Here is a 27,967-nt window from a genome sequence, read left to right as displayed (position 1 = left end):
GCTTCGAGCCGCCTTCTTTCCGGCTAGTCGCCATCTTGTTGTTGATTTGAACAGAATTGGAGCTGGTGAGGGGAGCTAGGACCGGGGAGGAGAGAGCCGCGGGCAGCGGCCCCCCAAATCCCTGCCCGGGAAAACCGCCGTGGGAGGCAGCTGGAAAGTAAAGTGGAGGTATGGCGGTGTAATCATTTGTGGGGCTTGCAGGGGACTGGACATCTTCTGGGGAGGGGACGCGAGGTCGCAAGGTGCTGGTTATATATATATCTGTATGGTGAGAGGCTGGGGAAGCGGTGGCCTGTGGGAAATTTGGCAAGTACCATTAGAGGAGGGGTATGCAGATTAGGGCTGGGCGTGGCTGCATTAAATGCTCATAGGTGAGAATCTTAGGCTAAGGAATAGGCTGTACTCACAGGTACTAGAGCACTGCTCGCATGGGCTGATGGGAAGGTTCTTTGCTTGAATAGGTCAGTGGGTGAGACAGCTTCACAGGTGATTGGTGTCACTCTCACTACTGGCTGTAGCTTAGGGCAGAGAGGCCGTTACTGCAGCACAGGGGAGACTTGCTGGGGTGTCTGGGAATGAGCCAGGAAATGATGTAACTATAGTAGGTCTGTCTCCATGTGAGAGATTTGTTATCTGAGGCATATTGGGCTCATACTGGGCTTATACTCCTGCATTTTGTCATTCACTTGTGGGGGGCAGATTCCTATGTGTTTGGGCACCTTGCAGCAAAAGCTCCATAGGTATGACATATTAAATGTGTGTATTCCTTTATATTGTGCATTTGTATACAGCTGTAGCACAGACAGCGAAATAATACTAATAATATACACATTAAGTAAAATACTAATAATATACACATTAAGTAAAATACTAATATACACATTAAGTAAACTGTCGTGGCACATGTTAAGAGATAGAGGTCCATGTAATTAAAGTTTATCTAATTATAATACACAAAAGCCATGAATATCTTGTATCCTTATAAATGGTGAGTTCTGATGTCATCAGTCATAAACAGGGAGTGCTGATGTCATTTCTGTCACATGACTCACTGGGGCTCATTTATCAACACTGGGCAAATTTGCCCATGGGCAGTTACCTATAGCAACCAATCAGTGATTAGCTTTTTGAAACAAGCTGCAAGTAGAACCTTGAAAGCAGCAATCTGATTGGTTGCCATGGGTTTTTGCCCATGGGCAAATTTGCCCAGTGTTGATAAATGAGCCCCACTGAAATGTGTGTATTATAATAAATAGTTGCAAAATATGAGGATATTAGAAGTTACTTCAGAGCACCATGACCTGTATAAAAACACTCGCCCTTGGCCTCGTGTTTTTATATGGTCATGAAACTCCTTGGTAACTTATAATATCCTTATAATTTACAAGAGGGGGTACTTTATTCACTATATTATATAGGTTAAAAACAACAGGTCATCAGATGGGTATTTCTTTCCGTTTTCTTTTTGTGTGTCTCTAGAAAGCACTTGCTCAGTGTGAACGATATATATATATATATATACCTTATAAACATGAGAAATGGTCAGCATGAAAATCTTCCACTTGTTGTGTAACTCCCAGCACCCTGTTGCTGCAGGTTGGACATCTTGCCATTATTGCCTCCCCTAGTTGAGGGCCCAACCCTTCCTGTAATGCAACCGGCTCCTTCCTCTTTACCTCTGGTCACTTTTGTAGTTGTAATTTTGCAACGTGTCATTGGGGACTAGGAATTGGTGTAATTTCTAACATGCTTGTGAGTATTGGTTAATGCAAATAGTAATGTGTGCGCAGGGGCATATCATTAGAGTGCCTGCCTTGCAGATTACCATCCAGGTACTAAAGCTGCCCATACACCTAAAGATCCACATATTTGGTGACCTCACCTGATGAGCAGATCCATTGCCTGGTCTGGACATCTATGAGCTGGGCCCAAATGGACCAATGATCGGATGATACTGGGAGGGTGATCTCAGTTTGAAGCACCCAAAAGGGCAGAAGATTCAGAGCACAATTACTAGAAGGCTGACACAAGGTGGGAACCTCCATGGGAGCTGGAAAGAGGCAACTTCTCAAAGAACTATTTATAGGTCAAATGGTGCAAGTTCTGGACAGAGACCCGTCAGAGAGTGGAGCATATGATGCCACTATATAAATAGGTTCATAAGTTAAATCTCTGAACAAATTGTGTTTTTAGGCTCAGACATCCTAGTATCCTGAATTTTAGTTGAACATTCACAGTGAAACATTTGATAATGTTGGAAAGCATGTTAAAGCACTGCATGTCTTGCCGACACTATATAAATAAAAAAGATTATGATAATGATGTACCCCCTCTGTGCCAAATATAGTGGTCATCTGTATATTGTGAGAGTAAAGGAATGCAAAGTATTCCCTTGTCTAGAACTCCATTCCTTGTACACAACATGTCAGCACATTTTAAAAAGTCTTATCACTTGAAACACAATTAGAATGAAACTGTGTTTATTTTGCTTATGTGAAATGATTTTGTTTGGTTAGTTTAAGGAGTGGTTCACATTTGTAAACTTTAATATAGAATGGGCAATGCTAAGCAAATTTTCAATTGGTCTTTGTTGTTTATTTTATATAGTTTTTGAATTATTTGACTCTTTTTAGCTTTCAAATGGAGGTCACTGACCCCATCTAAAAACAACTACTCTAATACTACAAATGTAGACAAATACAAGTGGTCCCCTGCACTCAGCCCATTATCAATATATTTAGGCCATTGAGACATTTTGTGCCTTAAGCTACTAAAAAATGACTTGCGCTTTAAACAAAAAAGGGATTGTTTGTCCATATATTGCAATATATTTAAGCCGTCAAATTCATCCCTGGTCTGGCCAGTTCTACGCTCACTTTTATCTGATGCATTAATAATTCTATTGCTTCATTATACATTTTACACAGGGACTGAGTTTTACCTGCAACTTACTTGTTGTTTTCAAAGTTAATACTCCCAAACTTGGTTGCCATTTAATTGGCCACCACTGGGATCACCTGACTATAGCTGGGAAGGGTGGGGGCTACAACATGGAGCTGGTCACTGCTCCTGTATAACTATAACAAACAAGGGAACGTTGTGCTCGCCACTAATTTTTAAAGGGCAACAATCATACCTAAAATCATATACTTGTAAATACACTATGTGAAAGTTCAAGGTTCCCTTTGGTTCAAGGTGCCCTTTAAACTATTAAGATGGGGTGCAATGAGGCTATGTATTGTTATTGCTACTTTTTATTCAGGCCTCTATTATTCATATTCCAGTCTTTTATGTACGTCAATGCATGGTTGCCAGGTTAATTTGGACTCTAGCAACCAGATTACTGAAGTTGCAAAGTGGAGAGCTGATGAATAAAAAGCTAAATACGGTAACTCAAAATCACAAATAATGGAAAAAATTGCATATTGTCTCAGAATATCACTCTCTACATCATAATAAAAGTTAACCAAAAGGTGAACAACCCCTGTAACAGAGGGGATACTATCACCATATTTGTAAAAAGCTATGATTCTTTATTTAGTTTGATGCCAGCACTGACTGTAAAATTAGGACAAAATGTGCCATTTAAACCTTCCTTTGTTTTTGTTGTTAGAATTGTATAATGCAATGACACATAGGGCCAGATTTACTAAAGGGCTGAGTTTTTCTTCATTGAAAATTGATAAGATAAATCTACATCAGTGACATCATATCCTGTATGCAAAAAAAGACCAGACGCTGGTGTTTTTTTCATATTTTAACATGGGATTATGTAAAAAAAAGCTATAACTTTTTTTTTAACCATTTGATATGGTTTGATTTGTCATATTTGTTTTAGGGTGGGCTTATGTCTAGGACAATAGAAGATCTCGTATTTAGCTTCTTTGGACATTTTTAATAATAAGTGGCCACTTCCAGCTATATCACCAACAATCACTAATAAAGATATATATATGACCTATACTGTATGTACCCGGCATATTTAAATTGCCGTAAGCGCAAGTATGTTAACGAAGTTTCGATAGGAAGAAAAGAACGAGAAAATTTGCTTATAAATGTTCATAGTTCACAAAGTTTTGCCAGCGTTTATCTGCCAAGATGAAACATAGCATTTTAATAAATACATGTATTTGCTGCAAAATAACGTCTGGAGACGTTTCCCCAAAGCGAAAATCCACCCTTTAGTAAATTTGTGTTTATTTCAGTATTATTGGCCAGTTAGAGAAAAAACTACGATGTGTTTATCCTTTTTAGGTCAGTGCTCACAGTTGATGTTTTACAGGTTGTCTGGGAAAATTTTGCAGACCAAATATTCTGATTTATGTTCTGAGTAGCTTTATAATGTAAAACTGGCAGCAACAGATCAATGGTTGACTGACTAGAGGAGTAGGTAAAGTGTTTAGGCATGTGGCCAGGATGCAAATTAAGATATCATCCAAACCTTAATTATTTACTGTTACAGTGCAAGTTACAGAGCGATTGGAAAGTCTTATATGTGCCAGCCTAACAACTTTTAAATAGGGATGGGCGAATTTGACCCGTTTCGATTCGCCAAAAATTTCGCCGGCGAAATGTCGCAGACGCCCATAAAAGTCTATGGGCGTCAAAAATTGTCGCGCGGTGAAATTGTTTTGACGCGCGTCTTTTTCTTTTTTTACGCACAGTGCCATACAAGTCTATGGGCGTCATTTTTTTGCCTACTTTTAAACTCTTGTGAGATATTTTACTATAGTGGTCTTTTTTAGTTCTTTAGGTGCCAGTGTAAGATTGCTTGTGTGGGCCCTACATGTGACTGATCATAGGTATGGGGCCCAACGATCAGATCAGCCCAGTCTGGCTAACCTCTTGTGTGACCTAATTGGGCAGAGATCTGCTTGCTGCAGCTGTGGCCTTGATTTAGGGCAGGGGTCCCCAACCTTTTTTGCCTGTGAGCCACATTCAAATGTTAAGAGTTATGGAGCAACACAAGCATGAAAAAGTCCCTTGGGATGCCAAAAAGGGCTGTGATTGGTTATTTGATAGCCCCTATGTGGACTGGCAGCCTACAAGAGGCTCTACTTGGCAGTATACTTAGTTTTTATGCAAATAAAACTTGCCTCCAAGCCTGGAATTCAAAAATTAGCACCTGCTTTCAGGACCCTGAGAGCAACATCCAAGGGGTTGGAAAGCAACAAGTTGCTCACGAGCTACTGGTTGGTGATCACTGATTTAGGGACTAGTGATGTGCAGGTCGACAAGAAGTCACTCCCGACCCGTCAAAAAGCCGGTTCTTGAACTGGCAATTCCCCTCTGTTTATAGACCTGCACCTGCCCCCCATCCCTGAGATCACAAAGTGGGAGTAGCAGACAAGTGCGTGTACAGTGGTGTGAAAAACTATTTGCCCCCTTCCTGATTTCTTATTCTTTTGCATGTTTGTCACACAAAATGTTTCTGATCATCAAACACATTTAACTATTAGTCAAAGATAACAACACAAGTAAACACAAAATGCAGTTTTTAAATGAGGGTTTTTATTATTTAGGGAGAAAAGAAATCCAAACCTGTGTGAAAAAGTAATCGCCCCCTGAACCTAATAACTGGTTGGGCCACCCTTAGCAGCAATAACTGCAATCAAGCGTTTGCGATAACTTGCAACGAGTCTTTTACAGCGCTCTGGAGGAATTTTGGCCCACTCATCTTTGCAGAATTGTTGTAATTCAGCTTTATTTGAGGGTTTTCTAGCATGAACTGCCTTTTTAAGGTCATGCCACAACATCTCAATAGGATTCAGGTCAGGACTTTGACTAGGCCACTCCAAAGTCTTCATTTTGTTTTTCTTCAGCCATTCAGAGGTGGATTTGCTGGTGTGTTTTGGGTCATTGTCCTGCTGCAGCACGTAAGATCGCTTCAGCTTGAGTTGACGAACAGATGGCCGGACATTCTCCTTCAGGATTTTTTGGTAGACAGTAGAATTCATGGTTCCATCTATCACAGCAAGTCTTCCAGGTCCTGAAGCAGCAAAACAACCCCAGACCATCACACTACCACCACCATATTTTACTGTTGGTATGATGTTCTTTTTCTGAAATGCTGTGTTACTTTTACGCCAGATGTAACGGGACACGCACCTTCCAAAAAGTTCAACTTTTGTCTCGTCGGTCCACAAGGTATTTTCCCAAAAGTCTTGGCAATCATTGAGATGTTTTTTAGCAAAATTGAGACGAGCCTTAATGTTCTTTTTGCTTAAAAGTGGTTTGCGCCTTGGAAATCTGCCATGCAGGCCGTTTTTGCCCAGTCTCTTTCTTATGGTGGAGTCGTGAACACTGACCTTAATTGAGGCAAGTGAGGCCTGCAGTTCTTTAGATGTTGTCCTGGGGTCTTTTGTGGCCTCTCGGATGAGTTGTCTCTGCGCTCTTGGGGTAATTTTGGTCGGCCGGCCACTCCTGGGAAGGTTCACCACTGTTCCATGTTTTTGCCATTTGTGGATAATGGCTCTCACTGTGGTTCGCTGGAGTCCCAAAGCTTTAGAAATGGCTTTATTACCTTTGAAATTGAACTCAGGTGTGATAAACCACAGTTAAGTTATTTTTTAACAAGGGGGGCAATCACTTTTTCACACAGGCCCATGTAGATTTGGAGTTTTTTTTCTCCCTTAATAACGTAAACCTTCCTTTAAAAACTGCATTTTGTGTTCAATTATGTTATCTTTGACTAATAGTTAATGGTTTTTGATGAGCAGAAACATTTAAGTGTGACAAACATGCAAAAGAATAAGAAATCAGGAAGGGGGCAAATAGTTTTTCACACCACTGTATATTCACAGCTCCCTGAGTCAGAATAGGGTAAAATTTAGGTCGTGGGTGGAAATAGTTCAGCCAGAACCTGTCCATGACCCACAAACTTGTGTATGTCACATTAAGGGACATATTCCTGCCTGAATAAATACTTAAGCAATTGTAATTCTTGCATTGCAGCATGTATGTGGTCATGGTGCTCTAAATTAGTGATCCCCAAATAGTGGCTTGTGAGCAACATGTTGATATGGGACCCCTTGGATGTTGCTCCCAGTGGCCTCAAAGCAGGTGCTTAGTTTTGAATTCCAGGCTTGGAGACAAGTTTTGGTTGTATAAAAACCATGTGTACTGCCAAACAGAGTCTTCTGAAGGCTGCCAGTCCACATAGGAGCTACCAAATAGCCAAGCTTTCTGTAAATTGGCCAAAAACTATATGGCGGATGCTGTATGAATATTCATTAAAGGGGTGGTTCACCTTCAAACAATTAGTTGTTTTCAGATTGATCACCAGAAATAACAACTTTTTCCAGTGACTTTCAATTTTCTATGTGAACGTTTTTCTAATATTTTGGTGTAAAATGTAATTTTTCATCTTCTGAAGCAGCTCAGGGGGGGTCGACGACCCTGTAAACAGTTCTAAATAGATACATTTAGTTGATACATTTCTTGTCTTTGTCCCTGAGCAGAATCTCTGGGTTTCTTTACAGGCAGCTGTTATAGAATTGATACAATAGTTGCTAATACTCCAGAGATGCTGCTGAGAAATGTATCAACTAAATGTTGTAAAAATGTAACAGTTTAGAGTCTGCACCTGAATTACTGAGCTGCCAGACTGACACCAGTCACAAACATTAACAGGGTTGTTCACCTCTGAGATAAATTTTAGTATGATGTAGTGAGTGATATTCTATATCTATATCTGAGATAATTTGCAATTTGTTTTAATTTTTTGTTATTGAAGGTTTTTGAGTTTTTTTTACCTTTTTTATTCAGCAACTCTTCAATTTGCATTTTAAGCCATCTGGTAACTAGGGCCCAAATTACCCTAGCAACCATGCATTGATTTGAATTGGAGACAAGAATATGAATAGGAGAGAGTCTGAATAGAAGGATCAGTAATAAAAAGTAACAATACATTTGTAGCCTTACAGAGCATTTGTTTTTTCAGATGGGGACAGTGATGCCCATGTGAAAGCTGCAAAGAATCAGAAGAAAAAGACAAATAACTATAAAACGATATATAAAAAAATAAATAATGAAAACCATTTGAAAAGTTGCTTAGAATTGGCCGTTCTATAACATAATAAAAGTTACTTTAAAGTTGAACCACCCCTTTAAACTTAGATTTTGGAAAAATAAATAATGGAAAGTAATTGAAAAAAAGTCTTTATTTATGGGGAGCAATCTAAAAACAACTGAATTGAAAAAAAGTGTTTGGAAGGTGAACAACCCCTTTTAAAGGGCAAGGAAAACTGGATTCACTGGAATTTAAGTTTATTTTTTAGCTGGAGCTCAGGGATTTTTATAATGTTGCACATATATGTCTAATTAGGGATGCCTGGAGACTACAGGTAAGATGCTAATGCTGCTTTAGAAATTCCCCTAGCTGTTGCTATTTCATTCTTTTTTAAAAAATTTTATTGCAGGGGATTGCTGGCCCGGGAATACATTTAGCAGTGGGATATAAATTCAGCTTTCTATGTCTATGAGAATAATGCTAACCAATAGGCTGCAGTGAAACACGATAAGTGAAGCAATAAATACATTCATATTAATGATGTGCAGACCGACCCGATACCCGCGGGTCGGGTAAGTTCGGGTCAACCTTGCACTGCTCCTCACAGGCAGGTGCGGGTTGAGCTCTTCTGCTCTCCCCGCCCACCACCTTCAAATGCCAACTTCTGGGTTCCGGTTTTATAGTCTTGCGTCTGCCTGCCCCACCCCTTTTGTCGGCGCGGGTCTATAAAACGACCCCGGAAGCGCAGGTGCGGGCGGGCGCAGGTTGGAGCAGGGCGGGTTAGGGTCGGGATCGGGTCAGGAAAACCCTGACCCGCACATCAATAATTCATAGGGTGGAAGTAATCCCTTTATGTTGCAATGTTAGTCATGTTCTAGAGCGGTGATCCCCAACCAGTAGCTCCTGAGCAACATGTTGCTCACCAATCCCTTGGATGTTGCTCCCAGTGGCCTTAAAGCAGGGGCTTGTTTTTGAATTCCAGGCTTGGAGGCAAGTTTTGGTTGGTAGTACATCTGGTTTTTATACAAACAGACCCACCTGTAGGCTGCCAGTCCACATAGCGGCTAGCAATAGCCAATCACAACCCTTATTTGGCACCACCCAGGAACATTCTTTGTGCTTGTGTTGCTCCCCAACTCTCTTTAAATCTGAATGTTGCTCATGGGTGAAAAAGGTTGGGGACCCCTGTTCTAGAGCATGGATTCCCAACCAGTGCCTCGAGAGTAACAAGTTGCTCACCGACCCATTGGATGTCGTTTCCAGTGGCTGCAAAGCAGGTGCTTATAATTCCTGTCTTGAAGGCAGACTTTAGGTGCATAAAAACCATATGTGAAGGCAAACTTGAGGTGCATAGACCATATGTGCAGCCAAACACAGCCTCGAGTTGTCTTCTAGTCCACATTGGAGCTGCCAGCAGCCAATCAAAGCTCATATATGGCCCCCCAGGAACTTTTGACATGCTTCTGTCGGTCTCCAAGTTTTATTTAAATTTGAATGTGGCTCCCTGTAAAAAAGGCTGTTCTACAGTCTATGTCTAGAACCAGGATCCTCGCACACCGGAGCAGCAGAACTTACTCCTATCATAATCCTTCAGATGGCTGCTTCTGTCATAATCCAAGATCCTATCATAAATTAACAGGCTGACCTTTGGGTAAATCCCTAAACTAGCCACGCATCAGCCGACCTTTTGGTAATACTGTTTATGCCAGTGAGACCTTTGGGTAAACTGTGTGACCCGTTGGCAGATAATTGTGGATTGTACCGGGTGGAACATTTAAGATGGCCATAGACTCCAAGATCCGCTCGTTTGGCGACATCGCCAAACGAGCGGATCTTTCCCCGATATGCCACTAAACTGCGTGGCTATATCGGGGGTAATTCGAACGTTCGGCCGTATGGCCGAACGATCGAATTACGATGCGCCAAGCGGCTCCGACGGGTCGGTCGGGTAAAAATCCAACCTTCCCGATCGATATCGTGGCCAGATATCGATCGGGAAGACCCGTCGGAAGCCCCCATACAGGGGCAGATAAGCTGTCAAATCGGTCCAAACGACCGATATCGGCAGCTTTATCTGCCCGTGTATGGCCACCATTAGTGTGTGTCCAGGATAATGTGTTAACTTTAATGGCTGCCCTACAAAGCAGGCTTATTTATATGAAAAGTGTTGCAGTGTTTTTGAAGCAAGCACACGCTTTTTACCAATGCAGCTTTACAATACATTATTTTTAATTGCATATAAAGCATTTCTCATTTTATTTATTTTTTTGGGCGTTACCGTTCCTTTAAAGGGGTAGTATACACCCTTTAAAAATAAGTAGAACTTATGCTTAAAAAACCCAGAGCACTATTGTATCATTGTTTGTTTTATTTTTTTACACTTAGGGGACATATTTATCAAGGGTCGATTTCGAATGGAAAAAACGTAATTCGAATTCTAAAAGACCAACCGAAATTAAGTCTGGTTTTTCCTGTCTGGTGACATATAGAAACAATTCTCAGTTTCATCTCATCTTTGAAACTACCAGTCTACTTAAACCAGTCATTTACTAATTTTAAAGGGGTTGTTTGCCTTTAAATTAACTTTAAGCATGATGTAGAGCAGGAGTGTCCATATTTGACTAATGTGGGGTCTACTTTTAGTGATGTTGTCTCATTATGATCTACATACATAATATCACTGTTAGCATTCTGTGCCATGGAAAATGTTACTTAAATATTGATTTTTAAATATAGAAATATAAATTCTCTTATGAAACAATTATTTCTTATGTAACCTTAAAAATCTGAACGAGAAGCATAAAACAGAAGGGTGATTTAGACAAGCTTTTTGTTGGCAATGTCTTGAGATCTACTGATCACCAACTAAAGGTCTACTGGTAAATCCCGATCTACCTTTTGGCACCCCTGATGTAGAGCGTGATATTCTCATTTGCAATTGGTTTTCGTCTTTTATTATTTGCAGTTTTTGAGATTCATTTTTTTTGTTCAGCAGTTCTCCAGTTTGTGATTTCAGCAAATATGGCAGCCCCCTCATAGACAGGTAATGTAAAAGCATTGGGCAAAAACTGTATGGCAAAATTATAAGAAGCATGCAAAGCCAATTTTAAAAGGTTAATTTTCTAGTGTCAGGTCGTACACAGGCTAGTGATGGGCTGAGTTGGCAGATTATCTGCCCCATGCATGTGCCCTCTGATGGGCCTACCAAACTGATATCTGCCCGTAAATCAGGCAGGTTTGAAAATTCAGTGGAGGCAAAGGACCCCATTGGTTTGTAGATGTGGTGGTCCTTGCCCTGATGGCCTATATCCCAGTCATTGTGATCTGATTGTTTGCCCCGAGGGTCAAATGATCGAATCTGCCTGATATTGCCTCAAAGTGAGATTATTGGGAAAATCTGCTTGTTTGGCAACATCCCCCCACTCCCATTGTGACCTACAGATAAGCAGAAGTTCATAATACAAGAGGCTTATCTAAACAGCACAGCGTAACTACTAAGCAAGAACCACGAAAATGAAAACTGAGACTAGTTTCCTTGTTTGCCCTGTCTAACTCAAGGAATTTTTTTTTTAAAAAAAAAAATTTCCGATTTGAAACAGTAGGCAAAATGTATGTTCAACCCTATAGAGAGAGAGCCGTGTTGAACAAGGGATGTACTGCACGTTTTATCATTACACACTATACGAATAGTGGAAGAGGGGTGGGAGGTTATTTATATCCGTTGCATTATTATTAGACTAAGATATAAGGGTTTAGGAATGTTTTCTGTGGCAGGAGACTGGATAGCTAGCTTGTGTTGTCTGCTTCAGACACTGATATGTGAAGGTGCTAGCACAAATACAGTCATGTCAAACAGCCATTTCTTCCTCCCATTATTTATGTCACACTGAATGACTCCTGATCTTAATAAAATGGAATATTAGACACATAACACAGGATTTTCATCAATACTGTCTTTATTCCAGGTTATATAGTGAATAAAGTACCCCCCTCTTGTAAAATATAAGGATATTATAAGTTACTGAGGAGTTTCATGACCATATAAAAACAAGGCTGAGTGTTTATATACAGGTCATGGAACTCTGAGGTGACGAATAATATCTGTATTTAGCAACGGCAAGTACTTTATTTATTATAATACACAATTTCAGTGAGTCATGTGACAGAAATGACATCAGAACTCACCGTTTATAAGAATATAATTTACAAGATATTCATGGCTTTTGTGTATTATATAGTGAATAAAGTACCCCCTTTTGTAAAATATAAGGATATTATAAGTTACCGAGGAGTTTCATGACCATATAAAAACACGATGCCGAAGGCCGAGTGTTCTTATACAGGTCATGGAACTCCGAGGTAACTTCTAATATCCTCATATTTTACAACTGGGGGTATTTTATTTATTATAATACACAAATTTTAGTGAGTCATGTGACAGAAATGACATCAGAACTCATTGTTTATAAGGATATAATTTACATGATATTTATGGCTTTTGTGTATTATAATATATATAATCTTATAGGATGTTTCCCCACCTGTATGTTTTATCTTGTTTAAATGGCTTTTCACCCAAAACAAATAGCACAGTGAAGCAAAATATGTATTTCCATCATTTTATTTATTCAGTTTATATAATTGCAATTGAAATTGGTATTGGTTTATACTTTTCTATTCTCTGAGGCGGATTAATAGGAGATTATTTACTAAACTCCAAATTTATCTTATTTTATTAAAAAAAAACCAGAACCAAACTCCAATGCCCAATTCAACCTTCTTTATTAATTTTAAGAAAACTCAAATTAATTGGATCGAGAAAAAACATGATAAAATCAAGCGAAAACCAGAAACATCCGATTTTTCAGACTTTCTTTCCCGAATCGCTACATTTTTGGGGGTTTTGTCTGGTGTCGGACCCATTTAATCAGCTGGGGCAGTAATGCTGTAAGGGTGGTGACACGCTGAGATTCGGGGAGATTAGTCGCCCAGCAACAAATCGCCTCTTCTTCAGTCGACTAATCTCCCCTAAATGCCTTCTTGCAGGCTAGAATGTAAATCACCGGTGGGATGGCACTCGGAACGCTTCATTCTCCAAAGTCGTCTGAAGTTGCCTCGCAAGGAAACTTTGGGCGACTTCGTAAAACAAAGCGTTCTAAGTGCCATCCTGTTGGCTATTTACATTCTAGCCTGCGGGAAGGCATTTAGGGGAGATTAGTTGGCTGAAGAAGAGGCGTTTTGTTGCTGGGCGACTAATCTCCGCGAATCTTAGCGTGTCACCACCTTAAGGGAACAGCAAGGATTAAGGACAAGTAAAGAAATAAATATGTCTATGTAAGATCTGGGCTAATTATCTGTGTCAGCTCAGTTGTAGACAGCTAAGCAGAGAGGCTGGAATGAAAATAGTCCTGCATGTCCCTTCTAACTTTTTCTATGCGCTCACCTGTATAATGAGGGGAATAAAGTTGTCTTATTGCATGTGAGGACTATTTGGCCTTTGCTTTGCTCTGGAACTGTTATTCCTTGGGAAATACAAGGAGGCATTTGACTCCAGAGGCCACCCTGTCTACAGGTTTGGGTCACATGAGGACGTTGGGAATCTTTCACTGCACGACCTACAGACTGCACGACCTACAGACTGCACGACCTACAGACTGCACGACCTACAGACTGCACGACCTACAGACTGCACGACCTACAGACTGCACGACCTACAGACTGCACGACCTACAGACTGCACGACCTACAGACTGCACGACCTACAGACTGCACGACCTACAGACTGCACGACCTACAGACTGCACGACCTACAGACTGCACGACCTACAGACTGCACATTCATTACAGAACTAGTTCCCCCCCGTGTAATATTTTCTTTGCTGCATTGCAGTGTTTATGTGCACCTTGCTAGTGTATGCATAGACCTATAAAAGTGCTTGTGCTCACAGAATACTTGTGCTTTCATTATATTCCTGCCTGCTCTTAATATTCAGTTCCAGTGCTGACAAAAGATTTATAGAGGGCCACAGAAGCATGTCAGGACTTTAGATTATGAATGGCAACTTCCAGCCTGTCTTTATCTCAGAACCTCCTATGTAGAGGGGTTTAAAACGGAACCGTGGATTGAGCCCTTTATATGCTTACACTGTTCCATTCATGCTTACACTGTAACCATGGGCATTCACTATTAGCCTCACAAATAATAAAAAGTAGGGATGCACCGAATACAGGATTCTGTTCGGGATTCGGGCTTTTTCAACAGGATTCAGCCAAATCCTTAAAGGAGAAGGAAAGGTTAAAACTAAGTAAGCCTTATCAGAAAGGTTCATCTAAATATACCAGTAATCCCCCAAAGTAATGCTGCTCTGAGTCCCCTGTCAAAAGAAACACTGCATTTCTTTCCTTCTATTGTGTACTCGTGGGCTTCTGTATCAGACTTCCTGCCTTCAGCTTAAACCTCATTGCCCTGGGCAAGAGCATGCTCAGTTTGCTCCTCTCCCCCCACCCCTCCCTTCTCTACTGTAATCTGAGCCCAGAGCAGGGAGAGACTCAGGCAGGAAGTGATGTCACACCATGTTAATACTGCAGCTCCTATTCTAAACAAACAGAGAGTTTCTAGAGCTTTTTACTCAGGTATGGAAAAACATTCTACAGAATAAATATAGCATTCTAGCTTGCACTATTGCAGCTAATCTATTGGCAATAAAATGCCTCCGTAGCTTTCCTTCTCCTTTAAGGGGTGATATGATAACTGTATAAATATATAAGGGGATCATATAATAATTCTCTCCCTGAATCAGTTGTACAGGCTGATACATTAGATAGCTTTAAGAAGGGGTTGGATGGCTTTTTAGCAAGTGAAGGGAATACAGGGTTAAGGAAGATCGCTCATAGTACAAGTTGATCCAGGGACTGGTCCGATTGCCATTTTGGAGTCAGGAAGGAATTTTTCCCCCTCTGAGGCAAATTGGAGAGGCTTCAGATGGGTTTTTTGCCTTCCTCTGGATCAACTGGCAGGTAGTTAATAAAAAAGAAAAAAAAAAGGTTGAACTCGATGGACATGTCTTTTTTCAACCTTACTTACTATGTTACTATGTTCTGCACGGCTGAACCAAATCCTAATTTGCATATGCAAATTAGGGGGCAGTGAGGGAAATTGTGACTTTTTGTCACAAAACAAGGAAGTAAAAAAATGTTTTCCCCTTTTCGTCGGATTCGGTTTGGTATTCGGCCGAATCTTTCACGAAAGATTTGGTGGTTCGGCCGAATCCAAAATAGTGAGTTCGGTGCATACCTAATAAAAAGGAGACTTAAAGTGATATTCTGAGACAATTTGCAATTGGGTTTTATTTGTTATTGTTTTTGAGACATTTAGCTTTTTATTCAGCAGCTCTTCCATTTTCAATCTGGTTGCTAGGGCCCAAATTACCCTAGCAACCATGCATTGATTTGAATAAGAGACTAGAATATGAATGGGTGAGGCCTGGATACAAAGATGAGTATTAAGTAGCAATAACAATACATTTTTTGTCTTCAAGCATTTGTTTTTAGATGGGGTCGGTGACTACCCATTTGAAAGCTGGAATGAGTCAGAAGAAAAAGGCAAACCATTCAAAAACTATAAAAACTAAAAAATGACCAATTGAAAAGTTGCTTAGAGTTAACCATTCTATAACATACTAAAGGTTAACCACTCCTTTAAAGTGAAATTTAAAGCATAGGGCCCGTTGCAGAGGCTTACCAAATCCCATATTTTTGCCAGACTTTCACAGAAGATTCATCCGATTACCAAATTTAATTTGAACCCTATTTTCCAATATGACTTGTACAGCAGTTCGACTCATTTGTATACATAAAATATATGTACTATAATATGACGCTGAGTGTAAAAGCCGATCGTCTTTCCCGTGTATTAATGTACGCGAAGAGGAATTTTGCCATTAAAAGAAAGGCCGCACAGATATTCTATTCCATTCTGTGTAATTCTTTTGTAAAGGGAAAGTTCATTTATATATTCACCTGATGAAGTGTCCTGCCTTGCTTTTCCTAAAACTACTGTTGGCAAATAATTAAAGAGCTTGGAGAGATCATGAGGTGCTGATTGTGCTTCTATGCATAGCCCTGCAAGTTCAGGTAGGAGGTGATTGGCGTGAGAATTGGGTTAGCCAAGTATCAAAGGAGAGAACTTGAGCCTCCAGGTGGTTTTAGGTTTTTGGTTCATGGGGTTCACTGCTAGAGTGTTGGGGAACTTAGTATGGAATTGGATAGGGCTGGAAACAGATCTTAGGAAGGATGATACAGACACCGAGTAGTTCTAAGGCAGACATGGACGTAGGAAAGATGCAGTTCAGACCATTTTATTAGAACTGGAAACTTGTTCCTTTCTGTGCATGAAATACTTAACCACTGACTGCAGTAGTTTTTACATTTGCTCCATCCGGAAGGGATAAATTTGGGTTCTTTTGTCTCGCTGTTGAAATGTATCGGGCACACAAAGGTTTGCATCTTCCACATTCTTCCAAGAATTCCTCAGCAGGACACATTACAAGGACCTTTTACTGATTGACGGCTATTCTAAATACAAGCACTTGTGATCCCTCAGCTGTCACTGAACTACAGTCTCCAGCTTCATCTAACAGCCTTTTGCTCTGGGAATACGAGTAATTCAGCTACATCTGCACATTTACATTAACACACATTCACTTCCTCCAAGTTAAAATGCTACATCACACAATATTGCAGTATTTAAGTGAACACACAGTGTAGCTATTTGCAGTCTATAACTTGTTTTACATTTTATTTCCACAGATTCCTGGAGTGATTCCAGTGTGAGAGATTTGCCATCCACTGTTCTTTGCTCTGCAGTGCTGTTCCCAGGCCCCCAAGCCCTTCCCCATGCCCCCACCGAGCATCGGGCGTCCAACGCAATGTGTGTTTGTCAAACCATGGAAGTGGGGAAGTGCATCAAGAACACAGTGTGTGACAGGGGCCGGGGGGTCCTGCTGGAGCCATTTATCCATCAGGTGGGGGGGCACAGCAGTATGATGCGCTATGATGACCACACTGTGTGTAAGCCCCTCATCTCCAGGGAGCAGCGTTTTTATGAGTCCCTGCCACCCGAAATGAAAGAATTCACCCCAGAATACAAAGGTAACAAACCCATTGTAACTGTTCTTCCTTTTTCCACGTCTGTTTCTTATTTACTCCCTTCAGTACTAATGGCCCAGAATATATTTTATTCTCTTTATATTTATTCTCTCTAGGGTTTATTTCTATGAACGTGTTTCCGGCAAAGCTGGTAGTTCCATATGTGTGAGATGTGAATTGGGCCTTGCTTGTTTTCAGGCTGTTATCCACTGGGCTAGCCAATGATTTGGAAATGGGGAGTCTGAAATAACCATCCATATATGTAGTTAAAATTCTTAAATATTTCTGCTAACTAATTTTATAATACATTTGCGACTCCTTGAATGTAATTTGGAAGTGCACATTCTTATTTCACACATTCCTGGTGGTATTGTTACAGTTCAGGCTTACTAGGAATTCTTTACCTTTAATGGAAACTCTTACTACTATTTAATGGGTACAATTATGAGAAGTGCCTTTTTAGGGCTGGTGGGAAGTAGATTTGTAGTACAGATTACATCCCTACCTAGGGTTGTTTCATTTTCACAGTGGCCTAGTACCAGTGAGGAATACCATTGGCTACTGAACAGAAATTAAATAAATACGAGAGTAACCTCAGCTGTCTGAAAAATTGCTTTATTATCAAACCTACAGCAACAAATGCTTCTTGTAAACGTCCTGCAGTTATGCAATTGAATAGGGTAATAGTAGGCCAATATATAGTGAATAAAGTACCCCCTATTGTAAAATATAAGGATATTCTAAGTCACCGAGGAGTTCCATGACCATATAAAGGTTACTTCTAATATCCTCATTTTCCAACAAGGGGTACTTTATTTATTATAATACACCAGTTTTAGGAGTCATGTGACAAAAATTACATCACTACTCACCATTTATAACTGATGACATCACTAGTCACCGTTTAGAAGGATATAATTTACAGGATATTCATGACTCTTGTGTATTATATTAGAATTAGGCAACCATGTAGTAAAAACCAGGTCGGAGAATAACAAATTAGAATCTCATTTAAGTGTGTGAGCTAAAGCCAGTACAGTTGTTACAAAGCCAGAGTAATATATGCCTAATGAACTTTGTGTACTGCTGCAGAACAGACAGAGATATCTTTGGTGACAGCCTACCGAAAGGGAAACTTTATCTATTTTAAACTTATTTTATTGCTTTTATAAATTTTTTTGTTTGTGCAGGAGTGGTGTCTGTCTGTTTTGAAGGCGACAGCGACGGTTACATTAACCTGGTGGCATATCCCTATGTGGAGAATGAAGCTGTGGACCAGGAAGAAGCTTTTGAGAGGGAGCATCCAAGACGCAAACACTCCCGAAGAAGCTTACACCGCACAAGTAGCACTGCAAGCAGTTCTGACCATAAGGATGAATGGCCACTGCTAACCGGGGAAAACACAGAGAGGTATCTGAAACAGCGGATATTTTCTTTGTACCATCTTAGGATCTTTATTGGCTATGCACAACATAAAGGGGAAGAATGGATAGGCATGTTATGTGTAGATAACGTTAATGCAACAAGTAAGGTGTATGAACCTAGTTAATATAGAGATGCTTGTTGCAGTTCCCAGTTCACAAGATAAAGAGCTTGTAATACACACATCAAGGAGCTAGAGATATTATAGTTTTTGAGTACTCCTATTTATTTATTTATTTAACAAGGAGTTTATCCATGCTTTTCTTAACTGCTGTAACCTCAATCTCCCTCTAGTGTACCAGAGATGAAGAGCCCAAAGTTGGAGCTACTCATGCAGTCAGATGTTCCTTTTCAGATGCTGGACAGCAACAATGAAATTAGCTCAGAAAGAATAAGCTACAACCCTTGGAGCTTGCGCTGTCACAAGCAGCAACTCAACCGCATGCGCTCGGAGTCCAAGGATCGCAAATTGTACAGTATCCTCTGAGAGAAAGGGTTAAAAGAAAGTAATTTGAAAATCTTTGCTAGCATAAGAGGCCTTTAACAGCCCTTATAGTGTGATCCATATGGCGGCAAAGAGGCTAATCTTTTAAGTTGTGATGTTTAAAATTCCACTTGCAGTTCTGTCACAGGTCCTTAACCCTATCCACCCCAGAGTTCCTTCTTCTGGAGAATGTGGTACACCATTTTGAGATTCCCTGTGTTCTGGATCTTAAAATGGGCACACGACAACATGGGGATGATGCCTCAGAGGAGAAGGCAGCCCGGCAGATGAAGAAATGTGAACAGAGCACATCAGCCACACTTGGTGTGAGAGTATGCGGCATGCAGGTACTATAGGCCTAATATTATGCACAACTCTATTGAAACGGAGGGTTGTATATTCTCGGGTTACAGGCAATATTGGTTTCAATATTCTCAGGATAAATAGTGACTTAGACGCAGAACCCTTCATAACTAAACACCAAAGCGAAAAATTCTAAGGCGTTTAATAGCTAAATAAAGCTAAGGAAGCAAGGGTGTTGAGACAAAGGGGGGATTCATTTGAGTGTGGGAGATGGTGGGCTATGGGCATTAAGGTCAATCTAAAGATGACCATACAAAGTCAGATTGAATCTGCCCATTTTTGGCCTTTAGACTCGGATTCGGCAGTTCATCTGCCCATGTATGGGGCCTCTATATCCGGCCAAAAGTCGGTCGGATACTGATCGGGCAGGATTGATTTTACCATCAGATCGGGGACTGCTTCCGCTAGTTGATGCTGTCCTCGCTCTGATTGCTCATGTATGGTCACCTTTATTCAGCGCAACTCAACTCCCCAATTAAGATGGCACTGTAATCGTATCCCAGCATGTGTGTGTCTTTAAAGGTTTAGGACCGTACTATGCTGCAGTCTTGCACGGTGTTCCACCCATTCAATGCTCATAAATCAATTATTCTCTTTTATTCACTATTAAAACATTAAATTAATCCAATAGGATTGTTTTACCACCACCCATATGGATTAATGATATCTTCAGTAGGATCAAGTAAAATTAATTAATTTATTATTACAAAGAAATAGGAAATTTTTAAAAAAAAATAAGTAATTTGCTTAAATGCATGGGAGATGGCTGTTGTGTAGTTCAGAGCTTTATAGATATAAGATTTCCATATAAGAGATCAAATACCAGTATTTTTCAATCTGGTTTTATCCATGCAGTTTGACATCTGTCTCTTCTAATTCCGCGACTTCTCTGCTGGAAATGGCTTGATAATTAGTTTGAATGTTAACTTCGGCTTTATTCCTCTGCAGGTCTTTCATGTGGACACGGGGCACTACCTTTGTTTAAACAAGTACTATGGGAGAGAACTGAGTGCAGAAGGTTTCCGGCAGGCCCTGTTCCAGTATCTTTACAACGGTGTTCGCCTGCGTGTTGATCTGTTTGAACCCATCCTTAGCAACCTGAGGCACCTTAAATGTGTCCTGGAAAGCCAAGCCTCTTATCGCTTTTATTCTAGCTCCCTTCTAATTATTTATAATGGGAGAGACTATCCAGCAACCAATGTAGCTGATCCATTGGCCCAGGAACGCGCACCCAAAGTAGATGTACGCATGATTGACTTTGCCCACAGCACCTATAAGGGCTTCCGTGATGACCCCACAGTGCATGATGGGCCAGACAAAGGCTATGTTTTGGGCTTGCGCAGCCTTATCAATATCTTGGAGCTTATTCGAGATGAGAGCCAATAATCTTTATTATAGCAAACAAATGACCTGGTCCTGCTTAGCCATTTCACCTGATGCGAGTCACACAAATACAAGGAGGTAACGGCACTCATGTTTTTCCCTTCCTTGTATAAACCAAATTATGCTGAAATCCATTATATTCTGCAAGTGAACTTTTTTCCTTGATTATGAGCTTTTTTTTGTCTGCTAAAAATGGGAATTGTTGCCCTACTGCTTGCCAAGGTATGCAAAGAACTGTTCCAGCGCAGGCGTTTGTCGCATAATAAACGTGGAAAAGTGCACGTGAGATACAGTTTCAATGGCTCTTGGGGCGAGAATTGTATACAAATTCCTGCAAACCTGCTTTGCTCTGAAATGCAAAAATACAGCTCTTTTTACACAGAAAACTGTCATTTCTCAGGCCTTTTGTTCTTGCTGCCATGCTTGGGACTGGACAATAGCAATTTTCCCAAGAAATCCGTCCTTTTGGCTGAGAACATAGAAGTGCAATGCAACGAAAATATGGACCCTTTTAGAGACCTTCGGACTTATGGCTTTCAGCCACATCAGTGTACATATTTCTATATTCCTATATATATATAGACACAAATATATCAGATTGAATCTATATAGAGCTATATTATTCACGCTTATCTGTGTGTAATGCCAGCCTTCTCTCTTCAGAAGGGTTGATTGGCTGATATTTTTTTAAAGTTAACACAAGTGTTTTTGTGACCTGGTTTACAAGACAATGAGTGAAAGCTTGTTTCCCAAACTGAATCACACCGAGCTGTATTCAACCCATTGCATACTGCAGGCTGGTGTGCTTCTGAACAATATTTAAGCCACTATCCTAGGTAAGTAATGTAACGGGAGGCTCCTACCAACTCTAAACGATACCAGCTGCTAAAAGGCTAGAATCACAATAGATCTACACTAGCAAAAAATCAGGTGCTGATTCCAATCCCTTTTGGTGGCAGAGGGCAAAGAAAACTATAAATAAAAAATACTAGATAGATGTTTTTGAAGATCCGATTATAATAAATAAAAGGCCGTCCCACTGACATGGAAATTCCCTGAAAATGCATTCTTTGTCATAGTCGTAGCACTTGCTTCTTGTATTACTTCCCAATGATTATAATTGCAACAAGTTACTTGGCTTTTGCTGTGTTTTTTTTTTTTTCTGACCCCCAGAAAAGTAGTAGAGCTCAAAATACTGGAGCATCGCCCTATGAGATTTTACCTCGTTGAAAGTATGATGTGCCAGGGAAATGTATTTGGTCTGGGATATCTTGTGGAAGGCATTAGGAACATGTCACACCTGAAGATCGGATTTGCTTTTAAGAGTCATCGCACACAGAGCTACTTTGGGCACTTTAAGGGCCATGTTTTAAGTAGCCTGAAAACACAGCACTAGAAAAGTCACTTATATATAATGTAATAGTTCTCTTCTCAGTACATTTGCAGTATTTAATGTTCTTTCTTGATATTGGCAGCTTTTACACAAAGAGTCACATGGCTATTTGTACAATACCCCATAAAAGTTTTGCACACTACATGGGGCATTGCAAATGCCTTCATGACTTCAGTGGTGTCTTGGGGGAAACCTCCAGTAGTCAAAATAGCCTAACTCTCCCTCTTCTAGTGAAACTGAAAAAGGCTGGTCAGACCCTGCCCACAAGTGATTGCCACTAGAAACAGCAGTACACCTTTCATATAAACGGACTTATTTGTTCACATCATAATAGCTTGCCCTTTATTCAGCAGTACATAATAATAACCCTGAAGAATTGGGATTAAACATTAGTGGGGTTATGAAATTAAAGGCACTAAATTTGCCCAGGTACACTAACCTATAGCAACCAATCAGCAGGTAGCATTTACTTGTCACACAAACATCTTATTGGTTACTGCTCCTGGGCAAATTTAGTGCCTTATATTATATAACCCCCTATATCTTATTGCATTGTAACTGCCAGATTTTCATCTGTCAATCTGAAATGACCAGCCTTCTTTGGGCACTTGAGTTGTAACAAATTTATCCTATGGTACCTTGGCTGTGCATCTCGGGAAAGAATTTGTTGCTAGTATCCGCCACCGTGTGCTGCGATTCTTTTCTAGAAATGTCTTTATTGAAACCAAAGGAGGTAAAGAGACCTGTGCGTTTGTTCGTGGGAAACATGCAATATTTGGGCTCCTTTGTGGCGAAAGGGGCAGAGAATACAGAGTAACAAGGCCGAGCTGACATATAGTGGATAATGTACCTCCTACTGTAATTTATAAGTATTTTAGAAGTCACCAAGGCACATCTATAATACTGTAGAAGTGTGCTGTTTATATAGTGAATAAAGTACCCCCTCTTGTAAATTATAAGGATACTATAAGTTACCAGGGAGTTTCATGACCATATAAAAACTCGAGGCCGAAGGCTGAGTGTTTATATACAGGTCATGGAACTCCGAGGTGACTAATAATATCTGTATTTAGCAACGGCAAGTACTTCATTTATTATAATACACAATTTCAGTGAGTCGTGACAGAAATGACATCACTAAGCGCCAATTATAACCGATGACATCACTAAACACCGTTTATAAGGATATAAATTATAGGATATTCGTGGCTCTTGTGTATTATATAGTGAATAAAGTACCCCCTCTTGTAAAATATAAGGATATTATAAGTTACCGAGGAGTTTCCTGACCATATAAAAACACGAGGCCGAAGGCCGAGTGTTTTTATACAGGTCATGGAACTCCGAGGTAACTTATAATATCCTCATATTTTACAACTGGGGGTACTTTATTAATTATAATACACAAATTTTAGTGAGTCATGTGACAGAAATTACATCACTACTCACCGTTTATAACTGATGACATCACTACTCACCGTTTATAAGGATATAATTTATAGGATATTCGTGGCTTTTGTGTATTATAAGGTTATAACTTACAGTTTGGTCGCATAGAGACATAATTAAAATATAGATGATATATTTATTAATCCCTCGCCTGCTGTTCCTGTTGGTACTGGGTTGTGCAATCATTTAGCAGGGACGACGGTTAACTGAATTTAAATGTTGTTCAATATCAGTCTTTGGGGTGTAAATGTTCAAAATATCCTGGACACCCTTATAGTGTGTGTTTGTTTTAATTGCAACCTGTTTCTTGCTCAACCAAAGTATGTGGTGGGAATGATTTTGCACATGTCTTTATAATGCCACTGTGGCTGAGAATGAAGTTGTGCTGGGAAGCCTCTGCAAACATGGCAGAGTACGATGCTCCAGTTGCTGCTGCATTTCCACTATTTTACACACATGCAGCCGCTACACCATGCTAAAAAGGGATCAGCAGTACTAATGAATTGTCTGTAGCACGTGTCTGCCCTGATGCTGCGACGGCCTGAAAGCAAGTCATTTTGACTCAGAGGTTCTATTTCGTTTTTTCAAGGAGCATTGTAGATACTTGATCACTTCCAGTTCTCACTCTCTGCCTTACTGCCCCTTTAAAAATCCACTCTGGGTGATGTCCTTTTGCCCAACAAGCATGTAAAAACATGAGAACAGACAGCAAAAAATAAAGAAATGTAAGTCTGCCTGAAAATTAAAGGGATACTGTCATGGGAAAAAACATTTTTTTCAAAATGAATCTGTTAATAGTGCTGCTCCAGCAGAATTTTGCACTGAAATCCATTTCTCAAAAGAGCAAACAGATTTTTTTTATATTCAATTTTGAAATCTGACATGGGGCTAGACATTTTGTCAATTTCCCAGCTGCCCCTGGTCATGTGACGTGTGCCTGCACTTTAGGAGAGAAATGCTTTCTGGCAGGCTGCTGTTTTTGCTTCTCAATGTAACTGAATGTGTCTCAGTGGGACATGGGTTTTTACTATTGAGTGCTGTTCTTATATCTACCAGGCAGCTGTTATCTTGTGTTAGGGAGCTGTTGTCTGGTTACCTTCCCATTGTTCTTTTGTTTGGCTGCTGGGAGGGGGGGAGGGAGGGGGTGATATCACTCCAACTTGCAGTACAGCAGTAAAGAGTGATTGAAGTTTATCAGAGCACAAGTCACATGACTTGGGCAGCTGGGAAATTGACAATATGTCTAGCCCCATGTCAGATTTCAAAATTGAATATAAAAAAAATCTGTTTGCTCTTTTGAGAAATGGATTTCAGTGCATAATTCTGCTGGAGCAGCACTATTAACTGATTCATTTTGAAAAAAATGTTTTTTCCCATGACAGTATCCCTTTAATTTTCAGGCAGACTTACATTTCTTTATTTTTTGCTGTCTGTTCTCATGTTTTTACATGCTTGTTGGGCAAAAGGACATCACCCAGAGTTATAGCTCATCGTTGAATTCTGTGTATTGCCTCAGATGAAGGATAGGAGACACTGCTGAAGTGCTGCAGATTTATCTTGCACTGACACGTCCTATATATATATAAAAGTGTATTTCCCACTATACCGCTGCTGAAACATGTTACCAAGTGTGTTTATGGAATTTGTTAGTTACTGTTTTTTTTTTTAAAATTAAACATATCCATTGATTTGTATCTCTGCCCGTGTACTTATTGCAGGAAAAAGACACAATGTGGTGTACATCCCTGGTTTATTGTTCATCCTGGTCATGTTCGTTGTTAAAATTGGTCACTAGAGATGTCGCGAACTGTTCGCCGGCGAACTTGTTCGCGCGAACATCGGGTGTTCGCGCTCGCCGGAAGTTCGCGAACGTCGCGCGACGTTCGCCATTTTGGGTTCGCCATTGTTGGCGCTTTTTTTTGCCCTCTCACCCCAGACCAGCAGGTACATGGCAGCCAATCAGGAAGCTCTCCCCTGGACCACTCCCCTTCCCTATAAAAACCGAAGCCCTGCAGCGTTTTTTCACTCTGCCTGTGTGTGCTGAAGAGATAGTGTAGGGAGAGAGCTGCTGCCTGTTAGTGATTTCAGGGACAGTTGAAAGTTTGCTGGCTAGTAATCGTTTTGATACTGCTCTGTTATTGGAGGGACAGAAGTCTGCAGGGGTTTGAGGGACATTTAAGCTTAGGTAGCTTTGCTGGCTAGTAATCTACCTTCTACTGCAGTGCTCTGTATGTAGCTGCAGTGGGCAGCTGTCCTGCTTCTGATCTCATCTGCTGACTGCTGCAATAACAGTAGTCCTTGTAAGGACTGCTTTTATTTATTTTTTTGTTGTTTTACTACTACTACTACTACTACTACTACTACTATAAGAGCCCAGTGCTATGCAACCAAAAAAGTTTATATTTTCAGCATTTATATGGCATAATTTTTCTGGCCTCTGTGCTTCAGTGGCTGCAACCAAAAAAATTTATATTTTCAGCATTTATATGGCATAATTTTTCTGGCAACTGTGCTTCAGTGGCTGCGTCCAAAAAAACTGGGCAAACAATGTCTACAAGGTCAACGTATGGCGAAAAATGACTATTTTCAGCATTTATATGGCATATTTTTTCTGGCAACTGTGCTTCAGTGGCTGCGTCCAAAAAAACTGGGCAAACAATGCCTACAAGGTCAACGTATGGCAGTTGTTTAAAGAGAACAGTAGATTACTAGCCAGCAAAGCTACCTAAGCTAAAATGTCCCTCAAATCCCTGCAGACTTCTGTCCCTCCAATACAGAGCAGTATCAAGCAGATTACTAGCCAGCAAACTTACTATCATCTGTCCCTGAAATCACTAACAGCTCTCCCCCTACACTATCTCTTCCAAGCACACACAGGCAGATTTTTCAGATACATTTTTGCCCTTGATCCCCCTCTGGCATGCCACTGTCCAGGTCGTTGCACCCTTTAAACAACTTTAAAATCATTTTTCTGGCCAGAAATGTCTTTTCTAGATGATAAAGTTCGCCTTCCCATTGAAGTCTATGGGGTTCGCGAACCGTTCGCGAACCGCTCGCATTTTTGCGCAAGTTCGCGAATATGTTCGCGAACTTTTTTTCCGACGTTCGCTACATCCCTATTGGTCACTTGTTTTTACTTTTAGCGTCTGCAGCCTTAACCTGCAAAATATTGCCGCTTTCCATTCTGTACATTGGTAGGCCCATTTATCAAAGTCCGAATTTATCTCATTATTTTCTTGAAAACGTCTCCAACCAAATCCGCACTGGATTTTTCCCATTATTTATCAATACAAAATTTCCTGTGCAGGGAAAAAATTGCGTACATTTTTTTTTTATTTTCCACCTGAAAACTGATTCATTTTTATTTTTTTCTGATTTTTGCCCGAAAACCACGAAATCTTTGGATTATTGCACGGAACCCAGAAATTCCAGTAGTTATTGGATGCACATGGAATGGTGACAGGATGATCCTGGCAGTAAAATAAAAAATATTTCTGAGTAGAAGCAGCTGATGCCTTGATAGTAGGCATAAAGACCAAAAACGAGAGTGCCCTGTTTAAGATGTTTGAGTCAGAAATTTTCTATACACTACACTAACCAGTCCATTGAGTCATCCCAGCAGGAGATCCTGTCCTACAACCAAAGAACAGACACTCTCAACAGGAAAAAGCTAGAGTGAAGGCAGACCCAGAGCTAAATCAAGCAGATTTCACTGGGCTTCCATTGGATCACAGAACCATAATATAATCCACCCAGCACATGTGTGACTAACTAGGAGAAAAGATCTTGTTCAGTTGTTTACCAAATGAGTGGATCTTTAAAGGATAAGGAGCCTTTTATTTTACAATCCTCAAATTACTCTAAACAGCTGCCAGAATAACAACTTTTTTTCTCTATCACAAGCAGGTGAACTGCAGCTCTCTTAGATAATTCCTTGTGTCGTGTGAAAGTCTGTCCCTTCGTTAAACTGCAGTTCAGCTGCTTGTCATAGATAAATGAAATCAGATGAAATGGAATGAGAGAGAAAAAAAGATGTTATTCTAGAGTGAGAAAAAAGGTCTACTTGTTCTTTAAGTAACACCACACCCTAGGCAGCCCAGCCGGCCGCAACGGGCAACACGATATAAGATGTGCCGCAAGAGGGACAACTGTATGCACCGACGGCCAGTCAGACTGGGGACCAGACTAGGGGTAGGAGAGGCAGAGATGGTGCGTTCCTGGCGCCCCCCCCAGCTTTGCACCCTACACATGTGCCTACTCTGCCTGCCCCTAGTTCCGGCCCTGCATTGAATAGACATCCTTAGGGCTATGGCAC

General features: G+C 40.4%; 1 protein-coding gene across 3 annotated transcripts; it reads left to right on the top strand.

The window, feature by feature from the left end:
* Positions 1-23,132, top strand: ip6k1.L (inositol hexaphosphate kinase 1 L homeolog). 3 transcript variants are annotated; one of them, XM_041589266.1, is made up of 7 exons: positions 1-168; positions 11,007-11,054; positions 16,820-17,161; positions 18,349-18,568; positions 18,875-19,056; positions 19,236-19,411; positions 20,376-23,132. In XM_041589266.1, exons 3-7 carry the CDS (start codon positions 16,939-16,941, stop codon positions 20,811-20,813), a joined length of 1,239 nt encoding a protein of 412 aa, XP_041445200.1. In that variant the 5' UTR covers positions 1-168; positions 11,007-11,054; positions 16,820-16,938; the 3' UTR covers positions 20,814-23,132.
* The last annotated feature ends 4,835 nt before the right edge of the window (positions 23,133-27,967 follow it).

Source organism: Xenopus laevis, chromosome 4L (assembly GCF_017654675.1).
Source record: "Xenopus laevis strain J_2021 chromosome 4L, Xenopus_laevis_v10.1, whole genome shotgun sequence".
NCBI classification, from domain to species: domain Eukaryota; kingdom Metazoa; phylum Chordata; class Amphibia; order Anura; family Pipidae; genus Xenopus; species Xenopus laevis.
This window is presented reverse-complemented; position numbering and strand designations above follow the sequence as displayed.

Excerpts from the sequence above, each read along its gene's own strand:
- ip6k1.L (XM_041589266.1), top strand. The coding sequence starts at position 16,939 with ATGTGTGTTTGTCAAACCATGGAAGTGGGGAAGTGCATCAAGAACACA. Across the intron at positions 17,162-18,348 it reads ATTCACCCCAGAATACAAAG|GAGTGGTGTCTGTCTGTTTT; the intron begins GTAACAAACCCA and ends TTGTTTGTGCAG. Across the intron at positions 18,569-18,874 it reads ACCGGGGAAAACACAGAGAG|TGTACCAGAGATGAAGAGCC; the intron begins GTATCTGAAACA and ends ATCTCCCTCTAG.